General features: G+C 46.0%; 1 protein-coding gene across 1 annotated transcript in view; it reads left to right on the top strand.

Annotated features, from left to right (window-relative positions):
• SLC9A7 (solute carrier family 9 member A7) overlaps nucleotides 1-19276 on the top strand; it is a 158296-nt gene that overhangs the window by 119104 nt on the left and 19916 nt on the right. The window contains exon 14 of the mRNA XM_058535726.1: nucleotides 262-325. Within this exon, the coding sequence (XP_058391709.1) occupies nucleotides 262-325 (64 nt within the window). The remainder of the gene's footprint in view (nucleotides 1-261; nucleotides 326-19276) is intronic.

Raw genomic sequence — 19276 nt, 5'->3', positions numbered from 1 at the left:
TGCCAGGCGGTGCTGTTTCCCAGAAGCCTTGCTCAGGGTGTCAGCACACAGGATTTATTGCCCCTCCTACCCCCTGGGGTCTGATGTGGTATACGACCTCTTTCTCACAACTTTTGCATGACAGCCTTCCTCTTCTAGCTAACCACTCCTTCCACTTCAGGAAGATGGTCAGCCTCTTGGCTACTTTTAGCCAGCATCGCTGCCATGGTCCAAGCTAATATTCTCTGTTTTTCTCCTTGTCTTTCTCCTGGTGATTTATAGAGTTGGTGTTGACCCAGATCAAGACCCACCACCCAACAACGACAGCTTTCAAGTCTTGCAAGGGGTAAGTCACAAGAGATGCTTCTTCCTAGGGAAGACATTATTAAAAATAGCTAAAGTTGGGGCCGGCCTGCTGGTGTAGTCGTTGGGTTCCTGCGCTCCGCTTTGGCGGCCCGGGGTTTGCAGGTTTGGATCCCAGGCGAGGACCTACGCACCGCTCATCAAGCCATGCTGTAGCGGCATCCCATATACAAAAGAGACAAAGATGGGCACAGATGTTAGCTCAGGGCCAATCTTCTTCAGCAAAAAGAGGAAGATTGGCAAGGAATGTTAGCTCAGGGCTGATCTTCCTCACCAAAAAAAAAAGCTAAAATTTATTGAGCAATTAGTACATGCCAGGTGCTTTACATAGATTCCCTCATTGTGATCCTGACAACAACCTTATGAGGTAGGTACTGTTATCCCCATTTTATAGATTAGAAGCTGGAGTTTGAGAGTTTAAGTGAGTCACCTAAGGTCAGAGAATTAGAAAGTGATGGAGCCAGGATTTGACCCCAGAGTCTGTGTTCTTAAACAACGTATTAAGGGGGTGGGCCAGCCAGAAAGAGTGTTTAAGCTAAGTCCCTGACTCCATACCTTCCAAGAATGGATATATTGCATACATTGGTGATTGGCTCACCGTAACTGGTTCTGAGTCTCTCAGTGGTGCCCAGGCAGCAGAAAGAGAGGGATGTGGGCCAACTCTCCAGCCCAGGGAATGTGAGAAAGAGAGGAGGGACGTTGGGTGATTGCAGGCCTTCCTGTTCCTCCAGGGCCTGGGATCCTCTACAACTCTCTAGGTTCCCCTCCAGCCCAGCAGTGGCAGAGCAGCAGCCCTCAGCCCCATAGGGGCTGAAGGTCCCAGCAAGGCTAACAGTTAAGGCTTGGGCAGGGCGGTGTGGGCAGTGACCGCCTGGAGCAGAGTGCTGGGGAGGGCCGCTGTAGAGGCAGTGAGTGGAAGCTGAGCCCTATGGCAGCATCGAGTGTGACAGCAGGGAAGAGTTCCTGTTGCTGCAGAGAATCCTGATGGAGACCGTGTCGGGGAGAGGAACGTGCTGGCCTTTGGTTTTGCCATCTGCTCCAGTTACTATTGCTGGATAACAGACTGCCCCAAACATGGGAAAGCGAGCAACAATTTCTTATACTCATGGATTCTCTAGGTCAGGAATTTAGAAAGGGCATAGTAGGGATGGCTTACCTTTGCTCCATGAAGAAGGCTGGGGGTAACCATCCAAAGGCTCATTCACTCATGGGTCTGGCATCTGGGCTAGGAGGGCTCAAAGACTAGAACTTCCAGCTGGAATGCCTACACATGGCTTCTCCACATGGCCTCAGGGTACTGGACTTCTTATGTGATGGCTCAGGGTTCCAAAAGCCAGTGTCCCAGCAAGCAAGGTGGAAGCTACATTGCCTTTCTGACCTAACCTTGGAAGTCTCACAGCATCACTTCTGTGGCTCTCTATTGCTTACGACGAGTTGCTAGGGCCAGCCCAGATTCAACAGGAGGGGAGAGAGACCATAACCTCTGGATGGGAAGAGTGTCAACATGTTTTGACAAGATGGCAGATACATTTTAAAGCTGCCATATCACCACTGTTGTAGGGTCAGTGGGATGATTTTGTCTCCAGCTTTTGCTCCTTCCCCAGGTGGGTATTTCCCGGGCATGCGAGTTATGATAGAAGCAGAAATTTGTTTCCAAAATGTGATTATTTGGCCTTGGGCGTCAAGAACTATATTGCTCAGCATTGAGTACCCAGTGCTGAGCACAGTGCCTGGCACATGGGGAGCTCAATAGGTATTTGATGGGTAGATGGGGGAGCGAGAGATGCAGCAGTGTGATAGGACGCTTTACCGACCACAGGCATGTGTGTCCATGAAACTGTCAGGTGTTTCTTTTCCTTCCAGTCAGCTTTGAATTGCATTCATCATTGCACTTAATCCTAAATCCAGTCTACATATTTCAGATTCCATAGGATCTTCTAAATGACTCCATCCACCAAATCGGATTTATCAAGTCTTGCAAAATGTGGTGCTGCGCAGGGCCCAGGGGGGTGCCGCTACAGCTTTTCCTCATTTCTTTCTCTTTGATGGTGGTTGCAGCCTGATAAGGCATTCTTAGTGTTGATGCCCCTTAAGGGACACAAAGCCCTGACCTCTGAAAGTCCTGGACGTTTTGGGAAGAGCTGTCAGTGAGCTTCATTGGCCATTTGGCACCCACTTGAATGGTGCTCCAGAAGCCCTTTAGATTACATTAGAATCGGCCATTGTGCCAGTCGGGAATATGTGGTTTCAATGAGCAGTTCTTTTTGAAAAGTTGCTGTTTGACTCTAGCTTTGATTAAGGACTTTAGAAAACAGGAGTTCAGGAGTTGTGCACTTGGAAGCTAATTTGGAGTATAATAGTTTGGGAGATCTTGAAATTCACCCTGAGAAAACCTGGGTGAAAAGCGTGATGGGTGTTTTTATTTCACTGAAAGGAAAATAATGACTGGTGTGGTATGACCACCCTATTCCAAAGTATCCTCACAGACCTGTGGCCAGTCAAGACTAATTCTGGAAGAAAAACAAGCTACTACCCGTTGGATAGCCAGGGTTTGGAGAGATTTCATCTTGACAGGTCCAGACCAGTCAAAATGATACCGAACCAAGTGGGCTCCCCTCCTGGTGAGTTAAATAAGACTCTACACCAGTGGAAGTTGTCTCACAAAGTAAAGTGTATTTGCAGCCAATAGGAGGCCATGAGGAATCATTTCCAGAGTCATGGCGTCCCGGAACAAAGGAAAGCAGGAACTTTTATTTGGTTGGGGAATGAACATTCAAAAGGGAGAGGCGGGTATTCGCTTGCACAGGCTCAGTTGGAGAACATGCTTCCACATAATGAGGCCTAAGCCCTTCCTGGAGAGATCTTTGCATTAAAGATAAGGCAAAGGTCATGGGCATAGCTCTTGTGGTGATGTTTGGTCAGTTTCAGGATGGCTGGTGATTACATCATGGCTTGGTCAGTTTCAGGATGGTTGCTGGTTATGTCTCCTTAATACACAAAAGGAAAAGAAGCAACCTGGAAAAACAGTTAGTTGCTTCCAAACCCACCTTTGAGTTTCTCAAGGCACCTAGTCGGTGACAAAAACACCCCCAGCCCTTTTGCTGTTTTCCATTGCTCCTGCCTCTGGACTTATCAGACATTTCATAAGAACTACACACTGGAGACACTGGGTTTGTAACTAGACTTGGTAACAAACCTGCTGTCACTTTTCCATGGAAATGTTTGAGAAACCAGGGGGTCCTAAGTGCTAAGGGTTCTGGCAGTGCATTTAGTCTGGGCAGTGACAGCTAAGAGAGCACCCCCTGTCCCAGGCAGGGTGAGCCTCAGAAACCTCCCTGGATGGGCCTGGAGGGTTAAACCCAGTGTTCCCAACGGCTCCCTGGGGGGCCCTTTGGGCCAATTGTGAATAGCAGATTGCAGTGACTTCCCTTGCACTCCCAGTGGCACCCGGTTGGCTGGCCCTGGCCAAGAGCTGTGTCACAGCTTCCGTTTAACCTCCCTCCTTCTGAGCCTCACACTCAGTAATGCAGAGGGCCCTGAAAGTCAGTTCTGTTGGCACTTTGAAAGTCTTTCAAGATTGCTGTCAGACTGGGAAAAACAACAAACTTAAAGCTTGGTTCCCCAGGACACCTTTTTAAAAATGACTCATGCCTTTGTGTAGAAAGGGCCTTATTTTTCTAAATCCTCCTGGCCTGACCTTCTCGGTCCAGTGAGCCGCTAACAGCAGGACTGGGAGCACTCAGTGGTCACGAGAAACAGTAAAACAGAGAAATAAATGGGCTTCTCATTTTTGGGTGAAACCCTGGGTTCTTGCAGTTTACCCTGAAATGGATCCAGGTCACACGCTCAGTGTTGTCATGAAACTGAAATCAGAGGTGGGGAAAGTCCAGATGTTTGTTCCCCATTAGAAAAGAAAGGGCAGTTCTCTTTACCTCATTTTCTAAATTATCTTCCTAAAAACAAAACAGTGATATTTGATGGGAGAGCATTTCTTTTAACAAGCATGATTTTCCTAGTGGTTCTAGAAGCCCAAGGTTAAAAACAGAGTCATGGCTACAGAGCTAGAGAATATTAGCTCATGTGAGCGAAGGAAAGGATCTGTTGGCTAGAACTTTTGGCCGTATGTGAGGGAAGCATAAGAATATTGTGGGCAGACTTCAGCTTCATGTCCCTGGCAAGTTTGACTCATTAGAACAAAACAACGAAAAAACTCAGTTGCTTTGTTTCTCCTGAGGTCTTGGTGACTTTGCAACCAAAACAAAAAACAAGCCCAGCTGGAGGCAAGCTGCCCAGGCCTGGGGGTGGCCTCCCACCCCATTCAAGGGGAGACATTTCATGCCAGACACAGCTGAGATTTATGTTGGCCGGACATGCAGACACATCATTCACTTCCTTCCCCAAGTTTACAGAAGAGCACTCATTGATGAGGCCGCTTTGGAGTAGCACAGATCTGAATTTATCCCGGCTTTATCATCTCAGCAGGACAAGGTCACAAGCAGGATATTAGTGGAATGTGGAGGAAAGGAAACCAGTGTGCTTGCCTCTGTGTGGGGGGGGGGGTGGGAGGGGTGCGTGCGCGCAAAAACTGCAGAAAATCAGCTGTTTGTAGTTGCACTGACATAACTTTCTGGGCAAGTTGGATTTGTTTGCTTCTGGGGCCTCCCCGAATTTTCCTCCAGGCTGAAATCTGATACTCAGTCACTTAAATCTTGAACTTCAAAGAGTTGCTGAAGCGCCTTTCCTCAAATTACTGCTCTCTGACCCCCCTCCCCGCCACACTTTTCTTTTTGTTCTTCTCATTGCCTCTCTTGGCCCCTGATTTCCCTTTCTACTCTTTTTTTTTTTTCTTAGAAGTTCAAGGGGCCGGCCCCGTGGCTTAGCGGTTAAGTGCGTGCGCTCCGCTGCTGGCGGCCCGGGTTCGGATCCCGGGCACGCACCGACGCACCGCTTCTCTGGCCATGCTGAGGCCACGCCCTACATACAGCAACTAGAAGGATGTGCAGCTATGACACACAACTGTCTACTGGGGCTTTGGGGGGAAAATAAATAAATAAATAAATAAAATCTTTAAAAAGTTCAAAATTAACATTAATTTATTCATTCACTTGACAAATATTTAGAGCACCTGTTATATTTCAGACATTCTTTCAGGCTCTGGGAACACATCTGCAAACAAGGCAGATGAATCTCTGTCCTTAAGGGCTTGGTGACGATGTGATGGAGGGAAGAGTGGAGGGTGGCGGGGGTGAGATGGTGGAGGGCCTTGTCTGCTTTTCTACTAGAGACCTGTCCTTGCTACTCTGAGTGACCTTGTGCACCAGCAGCCTGGGCATCCCTGGAGAGATTGTTAGAAACGCAGACTCTCAGGCCCCACCTAGGCCCACTGAATCAGAAGCTTCATTTTCACAGGGTTCCCAGGAGGGTTGTGTGCCCTTTACAGTTTGAGAAGCCCTGGAGTAGGCAGTATGGAGCTCTTGATTCCCTGTTTTTAAACCCTGTTATTACCTTCTTCTGAGAAATCTTGGTCCCATTATCCCAGGGATGTGAAAAAGGCCCAAATTGGGTTGCATCATTTGTTTACTCTTTTGCTCTGCATTAGTTTTCTATGGCTGCTGTAACAAATTACCACAAATTTAGCAGCTTAAAATAACACAGTCTTATAGTCCTGTAGGTCAGAAGTCGGGCGGGCTCTGCTGGTTTCTCTGTTTCAAGTCTCTCAAGGCCGAAATCAAGGTGTTGGCAGAGTTGGGCTCTAGGGGAGAAGCCACTTCCAGGTTCATTCAGGTTGTTGGTAGAATTCAGTTCCATGTGGTTGTAGGACTGAGGTCCTGTTTCCTTGCTGGCCCTTGGCCCAGGGTCAAGCTCAGCTCCTGGAAGCACCCGTATTTCCTGGCTCATAGCCCACTCCATCTTCAAAGCCAATGACAGCAGTGCGAGTCCCTGTCACACTTTGAATCTCTCCTGCCTCTCCCGCCACATCTCTCTGACTCTTTTGCCCTCCTCATCCACTTTTAAGGGCCCATGTGATTACATTAGGCCCACCTGGAAAACCTGACCGCCGCTTTTGCTGTGTAAGGTAACATACAGGCTCCAGGGATTAAGATGTAGAAATCATTGGGAGGCCAGTATTCTGCTCCATCTCTGAAAATAACATAAGCTGTTCTCTTGATTGTAATGACCTTAACTGAAAAAAATATGTCTGTTAACCATAAGAATGGAATGAAATATAACTCTACCCAGAAATCATTATTCATTACTTCTAGAAAAATTATTTCAAAAATAGGGCCTTTTGCTACTCAGTTCTTTAATCTGCTTTCTTTTTCTTCATCACATTTGTCACCATATATGTATCTTTCTGTCTGTCTCCCCCTCTGGAAATGTGCTCCTCAAAGAGCAGGTGCTGAGTCTCATTCCTCTTTTTATTTCCAGCACCCAGCATGGTGCCTGGCACACAGCAGCTACTTAATGAACGCAGAAAAAATAGACACTCATTGTTATATGCTTGAAAATGGTGATAAGCAGAGTTGGTTGTATTTATTTTCTTGAAGGGGCTTCTCTATTAATAATGTTAGTAAAAAGTTTTGAAATCCCTCATGTAACTCATAAGAACAGAGAGTAGAATGGTGGTTACCAGGGGCTGGGGAGGTGGGAGAATTGGGAAGATGTTGTTTAAAGGTGCAAATTTGCAACTAGTAGATGAATAAGTCCTGGAGATCTAATGCACAGCATAGTAAATATAGTCAACAATACTGTATTATAAACTACGAAGTTGCTGAGAGACTAGATCTTAATTGTTCTCACCACAACAAAGAAATGATAATTATGGGACGTGATAGAGGTGTTAGCTAATGCTACAGTGGTAATCATACTGCAGTATATGAATGTATGAAATCAACACGTTGTACACCTTAAACTTACACAATGTTATATGTCAAATTCTATCTCAATTTAAACTTGCCTGCAGTCACACAGCAAGGCAGTGGCACAGTTGGGAGTGGAGCTAGGATTTGGTTGCAGGTAGCCTGTTGAGAAAGCCTGTCATGTTCACACCTACACCTCTCAGAGTACTCTGTTGCCTTTGAAACATTTCTCAGAGAAGCTGACCTTGTGCACAGCCTGGAAAGATGAATAGGAATTGGCCAGGTAGGTGCTATGGGTAGGAGAAGGTGAGGGTATGAAAGGGTGTTCCGGGTTCTAGAAGCAGCCTGAGCTAAAGACAGGAGGGTGTGAACCCTCCTGGTGGGAATGTAGGTTTTGAGGAGGGACGTGATGAGAGAGCAAGTCCCCACTTTTTCTGTGGGCAGCATTTGAATGAAAATCCAAGGGTCTGCCATGCAGCCCGGGAAGGAGGCCTGCCTATTGTCGGATCAGGCTGCACCGGCACTGAGCCCTGCTCAGCCCTGTCCTGCTCAGAGCCCACAGGGGAAAGGGCTCCATGGGCTTGTCTGGGATAGCAGCCCAGATCATGTCATGAAGCAGTTGTTGGTTGTCTTCTGGGTCAGCTGAAAAAATTAGTCCTGTTCCACAGACCCTCCTTGATTTCCCCAAAGCCACTACATGTGGATTTATCTAAGTTCTTCCTCTACCTAGTTATGCTTCTGGCACCATCATTTGGAATAAGAAGTTGTTTAGCACCCCTGTTACCAAGTATCACTTTTTTTCCCCCTGAATTTACCCCTTGTAACATTTCAGGGTTGTTGCTTAGTTTCTTACATTTCTAAGGTCACTTTATCTTATTTGTTGACTGCAGGTATATCTCTTTGCAGCCTGAGAAGACCTCTTGTTAGTTTGCCTTCAAAAAGAAATCTCTCCTTTGCTTTACTCATTTTAATTGTCCCTCTAGTAGCTTCCTTGAGATGAGGTGGCAAGAACTTAAGTGTTCCAGGTGATGATAACGCATTGTGGTTTTGCAGAGGTTAGGATGACAGAGTAGGGGTGTGATTTTTATTGTTGTTTCAGGGGAGGAGCGGATAAAAATGACTTTGGGGAGCTTGTGCTTGATAGATTTATATTATCCTGTGTTTATCATATTGTTAGTTTTGTCTATAGTAAGATTCCACAGGCACTTAGAACTGAGAGGTTAGAGCCTATCACTTTATAAAGAATCATTTCATTTTTCCATAAAGATATTTGCCTCTCAGAACGGTCATCTAACACTTTTCTACTCCGTCATGTCGCATTTTGAAATCTCCCTAAAGTTGTCGTTGGGTTAGCAATTAATTACCTGAAGGAATGATTGTTATCTGCAAATGGAGACATTTCTGTGCCCTCTTTCTTCCACGTGATTTATAAAAATGTGAAATAACGTTGCTCTCTGGGATCTCTCATTTTTATTTCCTCAGCCACAGGAGAGCCCATTTAACTAAGCCATTTCCATATCTGTCACTAAACATTCCTCAAATACCATGGGGACTCCGTTTTTAAAAATAATCTTTGCCGTTGGAAACGTTAAATCGTGCTTGCTAATTTCCCTGGCTCTACTTGTCTGTATGCTTATCTTCTCAGAGATCTCTGACTAATCCTTGGTGTCTCTATTATAGGGGGAAATTACACCCACTGCGATTTAGAACTACTTGTAATTGCGGCTCAACTTTTATTTGGTTATTGTTGATTGTCCCTCACTTGTAGAGTTGTCTCTCTCTATAATATCTGTTAACCGAAATGAACAGCTTTACAAGGCAAAAATGAAATTTTCATGAAAAAAGAGGCTTTATTAAAAAAAAGATTTGCAAACTGGAGAAGTACACCCCAACCCCCAAGTTGATAGGTGACCCTCCCCTCCAGTCTTAGAGTGGCTGGTTTTTAAAGGCAAAAAATGCAGAGTTTGCAAGATTAAGGCTGAGTCCAGTTCTGATTGGTCGCCCCTTCCAGCTACAGTTTCTCTTGGGCCCGGGGGCTTTTTAAATGTCTTAACCGCAGGGAAAGGCTACTGTATTGTTCTCCGGCCATCTGGTGACAATCAAGGTTAAAATGTATTTTTTTTATTTCTGTCCATAGCCTGGCCTTGAGGTGGTCATGGTAACCGTTATGTCACTCTGGCCTTGTTCTTATCTCTTTCTTTATCATTTTCCCCCTCTTGATCATAGGTTTGCCAGGGCGACACCTTTGATGAATTCGGGGAGTATTCAGGTCCCTCAATACCAAAGTGCCCCTTCGACTGCTTGGGTTCTATCCAGTCCCACATAGGAGGCCTCAGAGTATGGCATGGGCTGAACGTAGGTGGTGACCTGAGCCAGCATCGTGTGGGTTGCCAGAGGCAGGGTGGCATCCAGACACTGCTTGAAACAAGCAAAAATAAGTTTAAAGAGGGGGCCGGCCCGGTGGCGCAAGCGGTTGGGTGCGCGCGCTCCGCTGCGGTGGCCCGGGGTTCGCTGGTTCGGATCCCGGGCGCGCACCGACGCACTGCTTGGTAAGCCATGCTGTGGCGGCGTCCCATATAAAGTGGAGGAAGATCGGCACCGATGTTAGCCCAGGGCCGTCTTCCTCAGCAAAAAAAAAAAAAAAAAAGAGGAGGATTGGCGGATGTTAGCTCAGGGCTGATCTCCTCACAAAAAAAAAATAAATAAGTTTAAAGAGGAGCCAAATGCTGAGTCCTAGGATGATAATAATCATAACAAGGGCTGGCCTGGTGGCATAATGGTTAATGTCGCACGCCCCACTTTGGCAGCCCAGGGTTTGCAGGTTCGGATCCCAGGCGCAGATCTACACACCGCTTATCAAGCTGTGCTGTGGCGGCATCCCACATACAAAATAGAGGAAGACTGGCACACATGTTAGCTCAGGGACAATCTTCCTCAAGCAAAAAGAGGAAGATTGGCAACAGATGTGAGAGTGAACCTATTCCCTCGGGAAGCCAACGGAAAAGATAGCCTAACATTTCCAGTCCGTTCCAGGGGTATGGTTGAGTTTTTTCCAGTATTTTAACGTTCCTTCTGAGTATTTATAGATCCTGGGTAACTTGGCCTGAGGCATTTACATCAAAGCAACAGTCTTCTCCTAACAGGGCACAAGTCCCACCTGCTTCAGCTGTGAGTATGTCAAGGGCTCTGTGGTTCTGGAGGACTGCCGCAGCTAGAGACTCTATCATTGCTTGTTGATGGGTTATAGCAGAGCTAGTGGCCTTCCAAGATTGCTGAACCAAAACAGAAATATTTCTTATTGATTTTTCCAATTCTAGGATGCCTGTGAACCAAAAGAGTCCCCTGTAGAGGGTGTGTCCTAGGCCACTTCTATCTATGATAGGGTTAGTTATGGGCAAGATTCCAAATTCAAGGTCTCTCTTTCTCCTCTTATGTTGCTATTTAGTTAGGACCATGGAGAGAAAAGATCCCAAATTAGGGATGCAGGCTGAAGGTCCAAGGGAGGTTAAGTTATATACTTTCAGGGAGCAGTGAGATGACGGTTCCCCCTCCATCTCTTTGGAAGAACTATGTAAATGTTAGTGCCACATAGAAAGAAATAACCTGATCCCCATAGAGATATGGCTGTGCTAGATCCTTGGGCCCAAACCTTTGTGTGGGTGGTATTAATTTGGACTGAAGCAGAAAGAATAGCAGGGTCCTAAGGTTGCCACGAGTCAATCATCCAGAAAGGTTTGTAGGTGGGCATATAGTCGTCAGCACAAAGCGGGTGGAAGTGACTCGTGTCATTCGGATTATGGGAGTGATTGAAAGAGCAGCGAGGATTTCTGTGTAGAAGGGTGAGAAGGTTTGGAGAATGTAACATGGTGGTGGAGTTAGTAAGGTTATAGGAGACTTGGGTTGAATTGACCATCAGCTGGGGGATTCCTGAGTGTTGGTCTATTCTCCAGCTTCTGTTGGTATTTGAGTCTGTAAAGGTTAATAGTTCAGGCATCCAGGTGCCAGAAGCATTCATTAATAAGTTTCCCCAAAGAAGGATAACAATTGAATCCAATTCAGTGACTTCATAGTTGGTCTGATTGTTTACAGGAATAAAGATATGTTCTGTGGCATTGTATTCAGTGGTGTTATTACAAATCAAGGTATGGTTGAGAAAACCCGGGAGTAGCCCATAGCCATGTACATTGCGAAGGCATAATGAAGCCTTATAAGGTAAAGTATGTACTTGGCCTAAAACCTCAGGATGGGAAGCAGCAGGGTCAGCCAGATTCCAATCAGCATATCCGTCTTCCATTCATGGCCTTGGTCCCTTACCACTGTCATGTGTGATCATATAAGCTACATAATCAAACCCAGTATATTTGCCAGAGGCCTTAAGCAAGGTGGAGAGTGACAGGGGTACTCCTATGAGGTCGAGGTCTTCTAGGGAATGATTTCGATGTATACAGATCCAGCAGGAGGAGAGATTAATCTTGAAAGCAATGTTCTGTATAGTAGGAAGGTAAGGATGGACGAAAGACAAGTGTGGTGGGGGAGGTATCGGGGTTAGAGAGGGAGTCAGAAGTTTAGAGCAAATGCAGGTGAAAAGGGTAATCAAGTATGGCACTTTTAAGGGAGGCCATCATTAAGGAATTCAAACCACGGAAGACACCAAAGGTCCCAAACTACTAAAGATGGATCCTGCTGTAGCCTGTCTACAATATCAGGATTGTTTCTCAAGTAATCTTGAATGACTAAGAGCAAGAGTAAGGCAAATAGCATCATCAAGCCGACCTTGGAAAACAATGAGGAAGGGTAGTACCAGGAGGGCACAGTAAGATAAAAACAACAGCCAGAATGAAAAACAATGGGTAGAGCCGTATGAGCGGATTAAGCTGTTTTTCATATGGGGTCATGAGGATTGGAGGTTACAGGCCTGATCCAGAATGTTGGGTAAGCTGTCTCCTCTGGGTGTCGTCTGCTTCTGATCCAGTGGCAGGTCTGTGGCAGAGGTCTTGGCATGGGAGAGCCAGAGCCGGGTGTCAGATAAGGGGGTTGATTCCCACTGGAGTGGGGGTTCTGGCACCCTTTTTAAATGAGAAACATGGATCCATGAGTCAACACCTTCTAATCTGGCAGCACATGGATTAGTCAACAGTACCTGGTAGGGCTCCTTCCACCAGGGCTCTAATGAGTCCTTAAGCTGATCTCTTTTCCAGTAGATGGAGTCTCCTGGTTCAAGTGGGTTTTGTAGATCTTGATCTCCTGGGAGCTCACCATAAAAAGAATCTTTGACTAATTTACCTCTTTCAGTAATATTTTGTATTAGGTTCTTGCAGTAATGTAACATCTCCCCTTTCAGCAGGGAGGGTGAATACAGGCTCTCAATCAGTCTCATAGGTCCTCCCGTGATAATTTCAAAAGGGGACAAATGATATTTTCCTGTGGGAGTAATCTGAGGTTAAGAAGAACCAGAGGTAAGGCCCGAGGCCAAGAAAGATCAAAGGCGGTCATGAGTTTAGCCAGTTGGGCTTTGATAATGCCTTTGGTCCTTTCAACTCACTCAGAAGACCAGGGGTATAGGCACAATGGAAATGTTGGTAGATTGGCCAGATTTTACAAATTTCTTTAACAGTGAGTCCCATGAAGTGGGTTCCCCGATGGCTACGTAGTTCTTTGAGGAGTCCCCAACTGAGAATAATTTTTTCCAATAAAATTTTTGCTACTGCCTGTGCTGTTGCCTGGTGGCAGGGAAATGCCTCAGTCCAATGTTAGAACATACAAACCATATTTGAACCCCATAGAAGGGGGAGTTAGATGAAGTCCAGTTGCCAGATTTCAAAAGGGCCTTGAGGTAAGGGAAACCGGCCTGCTGCTGTGTGCAGGGATTTTCCTGGATTATACTGGGGATGTACAGTGTACTTCTGATATATCTTATGGTCTGTCATAGGGGAAGTTTTCCTAAAATAATATCTGGCCCAAGAGACCATTTTACCGGTATTCCAATGTGTTAGATTGTGCGCATAGTCCAGTAGTGGTCTCTGCATGCTTTCCGGGAGGAATGGTTTAGAATTAGGGCCCAGCAAAATAGATTTATCCCTGGGGTCCATCTGGCAGCCTTGCCTGATTCATTTCCCTCTTTCTTTAGATGACATGGCCTGTTGTGCTTCACGTAAAGTGTCCAAAGAAGTAAGTTTTCCTTTTTCTGTTAGGTGAGTGCAAAGAACTAGGGAGGACTTGTAAGGATGCCGTCAGTTCAGCTGCCATGTCAGCAAGGTAATTGCCTTTGCCTTCTAAGGTAGAAGTGGCTTTGTGGGTGGGGGTTTTAACGATCGCTAAAGCCTTAGGCAAGAGGATAGTCAATAAGGTCAAGAACATATTGCTTGTTTTTGGTGGGTTGGCCAGAAGAGGTTAGGAAACCTCGTAGTTTTCAAAGCATACCCAAGTCATGGGCTACCCCAAAGGCATACCTCCTATCTGTATATACAGTTAGGGTTTTACCTGAGGCCAGAATGCAATCCCGAGTGAGAGCATGCAGTTCTGCCTGTTGAGCTGATTGGACCTAGGGTGATGGTCCAGACTCGATAGTTTCCTCCAGGGAGACTATAGATAGCATAGCCTCCATGGAGTGTCCCATCTGGTCCTCAGAGGTAAGAGCCGTCCATGAACCGGATGTAGTCAGGGTTTTTGAGAGGGGTCTCCTGTAAGTCCGATCAGGGGGTTAGGAGTAAGTCAGTAATAGCAATGCAGTCATGGTCTTCTGTTCCCTCTCTGGGAGGGGCATAAGAGTGGCCAGATTCAGAGGGCCACGTGGAGTTACCGAAATGTGAGGGGAAGAAAGGAACTGCAGTTCAAAGGTGGCCAGCTGGCTAGCCGAGAGATGTTGGGTGCGATGAGAATCCAGAAGTGTTTTGACCACATGTGGGACGAAGACAGTTAAGGAGGAGTCAGTTAAGGAGGAGTCAAGAACCATTTTTTCAGTTGCAGAGATAAGGGCTGAAAAGGCAGCTAGTGCTCGAAGACAGGGTGGTAGACGTCTTGCAACTGAGTCAAGCTGAGAACTGTAATAACTGACAGATCGTTTCTGTCCTCCATGTTGTTAGACTAGAACCCCCAAGGCGTTTCCTTGTGTCTCATGGACAAAAAAGAAAAAGGGAAGATGATAATTGGGATGACCAAGAGTTGGGGGTGAGATCAACTCTTGTTTGAGACTGTCAAAGGCGTGTTGTGCCTCTGGGGTCCAAGGCAAAGGTTCAGGAGTTTCCTTTGTTAAGACTTAATAAAGGAGTTGAGTGATGAATGAGAAATTACGGATTGAAGTCCTGCAATAGCTTATTAGACCCAAGAAGCTGCATAGCTGGCATTTGGTTGTGGGGACAGGAAAATGAGATATCCCTTGGATACGAGCTGGGTCTATCTGAAGTCCATCTGGGGTTAATTTGTGCCCCAAGAATTTGATTGTGGGGGAACAAAGTTGTAGCTTGTCTTTGGAGACTTTATGTCCCTTTTCTGCCAGCTGATGTAAGAGGTATAGGGTGTCAGAAACTGAAGAACACTGAGAGTTAGAGCAAAGTAAAAGATCATCTATATATTGAAGGATAGTAGAGCTTCCAGGGAAGATAGGAGATTGGAGATCCAAATGTAAGACCTGGGAAAAGTAAGGGGGGCTCTCTCTATACCCCTGAGGAAAGACCGTCCAGGTATACTGGCGATTGTCCCGGGTAAAGGCAAACAGATGTTGGCTTTCTTTAGCTACTGGAATGCTGAAAAATGCTCTGCAGAGATCAATAGCGTAAAAGAACAGGGTAGTGGAGGAAATACGAGAGAGCAAGGTATGGGGATCAGGGACTACTGGATGTTGTAGTATTACAATGTTGTTAATAGCACATAGGTCTTGAATGAAATGCCATCGTCTACCATTTGGTTTTTTAACAGGTAAGATTGGTGTATTATAGGGACTAGTGGATACAATGAGCCCTCTTTCTGTAAAATCCTGAACAATAGGCCTAATTCCTCGGATGGCAGTGGGACTTCAAGGGTATTGCTTCATGTTTGGGAGAGGCTTGGAGGGATCTAGGTTTATGGTTATAGGAGCAGCAGAGATTATACGGCCTACATCAGTGGAAGAGGGAGCCCAAAGTTGACTGGGAAGGCTGAACAGGTCAATGAGACTATTTGTAGAAGGTGCAGTTGGGGAACAAATAGAGATGAGCCACGAGGACATAGAAGGTTCATCTGAGAGCGGGGAGGATGGGACGTCCAAGAGTAGTTCCCCTTTACGGTTAAAAGAGATATGGGCTTGGGGCCGGCCCCGTGGCATAGCGGTTAGGTGTGCGCGCTCCGCTGCTGGCAGCCTGGGTTCGGATCCTGAGCGCGCACGGACACACCGCTTGTCAGGCCATGCTGTGGCGGCGTCCCATATAAAGTGGAGGATGATGGGCATGGATGTTAGCCCAGGGCCAGTCTTCCTCAGCAAAAAGAGGAGGATTGGCATGGATATTAGCTCAGGGCTGATCTTTCTCACAAATTAAAAATAAAAAGAGAGAGAGAGATGGGCTTGAGTGGCCTGAAGGAAGTCACGCCCTAGGAGATGAGCTGGGGAAGAAGGGACTAACCAGAAAGAGTGGCGCCCTGGAAACAGAGGAGTTGAGACATAGGCACTGTGAACACCTGATTTGATACCCCGCCCGTATTAAATGTCTATGTACTCCAGGGAACGGGCCTAGAAAACTGGTTGGGGTTGAGGACAGAGTAAGTGGCTCCACTGGCAATTAGAGCCATCAAAGGCTGTCCTTCTGTAGTAAAATTGATTTCACCAGATTGATTTCTTGTCAGGAGGGGATAGACCCCTTGTTGTTCCCCAGAGCAGCCCTATTCTAGAATGGAGACAATGGGTCTTTTGGGTGGGTGGCCTTTGGGACTGTGGATTATTTTTTTTCTTTTTTCTTTTTTTTTATTGATGTTTTAATAGTTTATAACATTGTGAAATTTTGGGTTGTACATTTTTGTTTGTCCATCACCATATATATGTCTCCCTTCACCCCTTGTGCCCACCTCCTACCCCCATTGCCCCTGGAAACCACAATACAGTTTTCTCTGTTCATGTGTTGGTTTATACTCCACATATGAATGAGATCATGGACTGTGGATTATTTTGAAGCCATTTTTTGTATTCAAAAATCCTTTTTGAAGTATTCTGGCTTCTTACAAAAGTAACAAGTCTTATCTGAAGGGGGCCTGGAGGGCTGGTTCGGCTGAGAAGATTGCAAGGCCATCAATTTGGCTGTTTTTTCCTGGCATGCCGCAGAGCCTGGTGGCTTGATTTTCTTTGTCTTTCTCTAAAGTTTTGGCTAGACACTTTGCCGTGGCTGCCAGGGTCTGGAGCCTGATTGGAGCTCCTGCCCAATCAGGGTCATGCTGTTTGACTAGGATTGAAACTGGATTGGCTAGTCCATCCAGAAACATAGAATTAAATAATTTACTAGTTTCTGCAGGCAATTTTTGTAGTCTTGAATTCTGAGAGAAAATTTTCTGAAAGCAGTCATAAAATTCAAGGACTGATTCATCCTTTTTCTGTGTGCATCTTTGAATTGCCTTCCAATTTATTCAAGGGGGCCACATTAGAGGTATGTTTTTTATTAAATTGGCGGCAGTTTTATTTGCTGTTTAAAAAGCCTCGTTGTAAGGAAGCCCAAGATCCTGTAGAGGATCCTCCCGTCTAGCCTTCATTATCCATTCTTGGGCCTGAATGGGTCCTACCAGCATGTGGATTGATTGGGAAAGGTCTGGGAGTCTGGGGTTATAAGCACTGTCAGAATAAGGTGCCTCTGAAATTCTTGGGAATTCTCCTTAGGGTTTGGGAAATCCTTAACTAAACTCAAAAGTTCCGTTTTAGACCAGGGAGTAAAGGTTATAACCCGGTTTTCAGGAGCCAGTCCGTGAACTTCTACTCTTAAGGGAGCTGTCAGAGAAGGGGATGCGGAAATTGTGAAAGGTTTAGTCGGGGAGAACAGTGCCAGAATTTCGGGGCAGGGAAGTTCTGACAGGGTAATGGGGGGTGTGAGGGGAGGTGGCGGTGAGAGAAGAGGTAAGAGAGAAGAGGTGGGGGGAGGAGAAGAAACACGGGAGGGTTTTTAGATTTCTTTGATTCTGTCCAGTCGTCACTGGAGTTTGAAGCTTCTAATAGATTAAGTCTTTCTTCTACTTTAGAATGCTTCTCTTTTAGGGAAGCAATAACAAATTCGTTTCCCCTTTTGGAAGCTTCTAGGTATCAATTTAAAAAGGCTTCCCATTGTTTTTGAGAGGTGTGACATACTCTTTTTTCCAATTGAGTGCACCAATAAACCAGTTTGGAAGTATCAAAGGAGCCCCATTGTGGCCAATGTAATCTTAAATCATCTCTAGTGATTTGGACCCAGGTAATAAGGAACTTGCAAGTATTTGGTCCATAATTTTTATACATAAAAGCCGCAGGGGTTGTGGCAGGCAGCTGGCCATTTGCCGCTTCCTTAGAAGAGTCTTTAGAATAAAAGGCACCCATCTTGAATGGAGAAACCTCCCTGGTATTGGAGAAACCTCCCTGTATGGACAAACTTCCCTGTAAATCAGCTGCAGCTGAACCTTATGAGGGCTTCCCCACCTGAGACATTGAGGGAGTCTCCTCCTTAGAAACTGAGGGAATCCCCTCCTCAAAGAGCCTCTAGAGGTCTACCAAAGCGTGGCAGGGCGAGGATGCGAGAGGGCCTTACCTTGATCGTCCTCCTGAGGCCGTTGGAGATGCGGAGAAGCAGCCAAGGGGCTCTGGGTTGTGCCGGCATGCAGTGTCCATTTGTCCCCCAGGAGATGAGGCGGCCGCTTCATATTCCATCCTCATCGCCAGAAATGTTAACCTAAGTGAACAGCTTTTCGAGGCAAAAATGAAATTTTAAGGAAAAAAGAGGCTTTATTAAAAAAGTTTGCAGGGGCCAGCCCGGTGGTGCAAGTGGTTAAGTGCATTGCGCTCTGCTGCGACGGTGCGGGGGTCACCGGTTCGGATCCCGGGCATGCACCAACGCACTGCTTGGCAAGCTATGCTGTGGCGGCGTCCCATATAAAGTGAAGGAAGTTGGGCACGGATGTTAGCCCAGGGCCAGTCTTCCTCAGCAAAAAGAGGAGGATTGGCAGATGTTAGCACAGGGCTGATCTCCTCACAAAAAGAAGAAAAAAAAGGTTTGCAAACTGGGGAAGTACACTCCAACCTGCAAGTTGATAGGTAACCCCCCACACTGGTCTTGGGGTGGCTGATTTTTAAAGGCAAAAGGTGCAGAGTTTGCGGGCCCGGGGCTTTCTAAATGTCCTAACTGCACGGAAAGGCTACTGCATTGTTCTCCGGCCACCTGTTGACAATCAAGGTTAAAATGTATTTTTTTTATTTCTGTCCAGAGCCTGGCCTTGAGGTGGTCATGGTAACCGTCATGTCAATTCTGGCCTCATTCTTATTTCTTTCTTTATGGCATTCAAGAGGATGATGATAAAAATGGCTGTGCTTCACATGCAGTCTGTGCACTTTTTAATGTGAATTGTGCTTATAATACTTGCACAGAACAGATTTCCTAAACCTCAAATGAACATTTGTTTGCAAGTTATTTTGGAACTTAAATGATGGGGCTGTTTGAGTTGGAAAGGCATGAGAGGAGCAGTGAAAGAACTTACTACTCGAGGGTAGGTAAAATAACAGAAATACTAGTTCTGGCTTCGTTTCCCCTGCCCACTGCCCCCTCCTTCCTAAAGCTGGTAAGACAACAAGTTACTGCGCTGCCTGGAACACAATGCGGGTGCCTGGGTAAGGACCACCAAGAGCCATTGGCTGGTTTGTCAGGAAACTCAACCAAGTGTGATTTCCCTAGGCCAGCTTTGGGGGGCCTGGAAAGTTGGTTTTATAGAAACTTTCTTTAATATTCTCTATAAATCAATTTTGGCCTGTTCAGATCTAGACTCCTTTAGAGTAATTAATCTGCTGAAAGGCACTTTGAGGAAATAAGAATGCCAAAGGAAATTTTGTACTGTATTGAGTTGATCTACCCATAGACATAATCAAGCCTTTTTACTCTGAGGAT

The sequence above is a fragment of the Diceros bicornis genome, chromosome X, assembly GCF_020826845.1.
Source record: "Diceros bicornis minor isolate mBicDic1 chromosome X, mDicBic1.mat.cur, whole genome shotgun sequence".
Lineage (NCBI taxonomy): Eukaryota > Metazoa > Chordata > Mammalia > Perissodactyla > Rhinocerotidae > Diceros > Diceros bicornis.
Note: the sequence above shows the minus strand (reverse complement) of the source record. Positions and strands in the feature narration are given on the sequence as shown.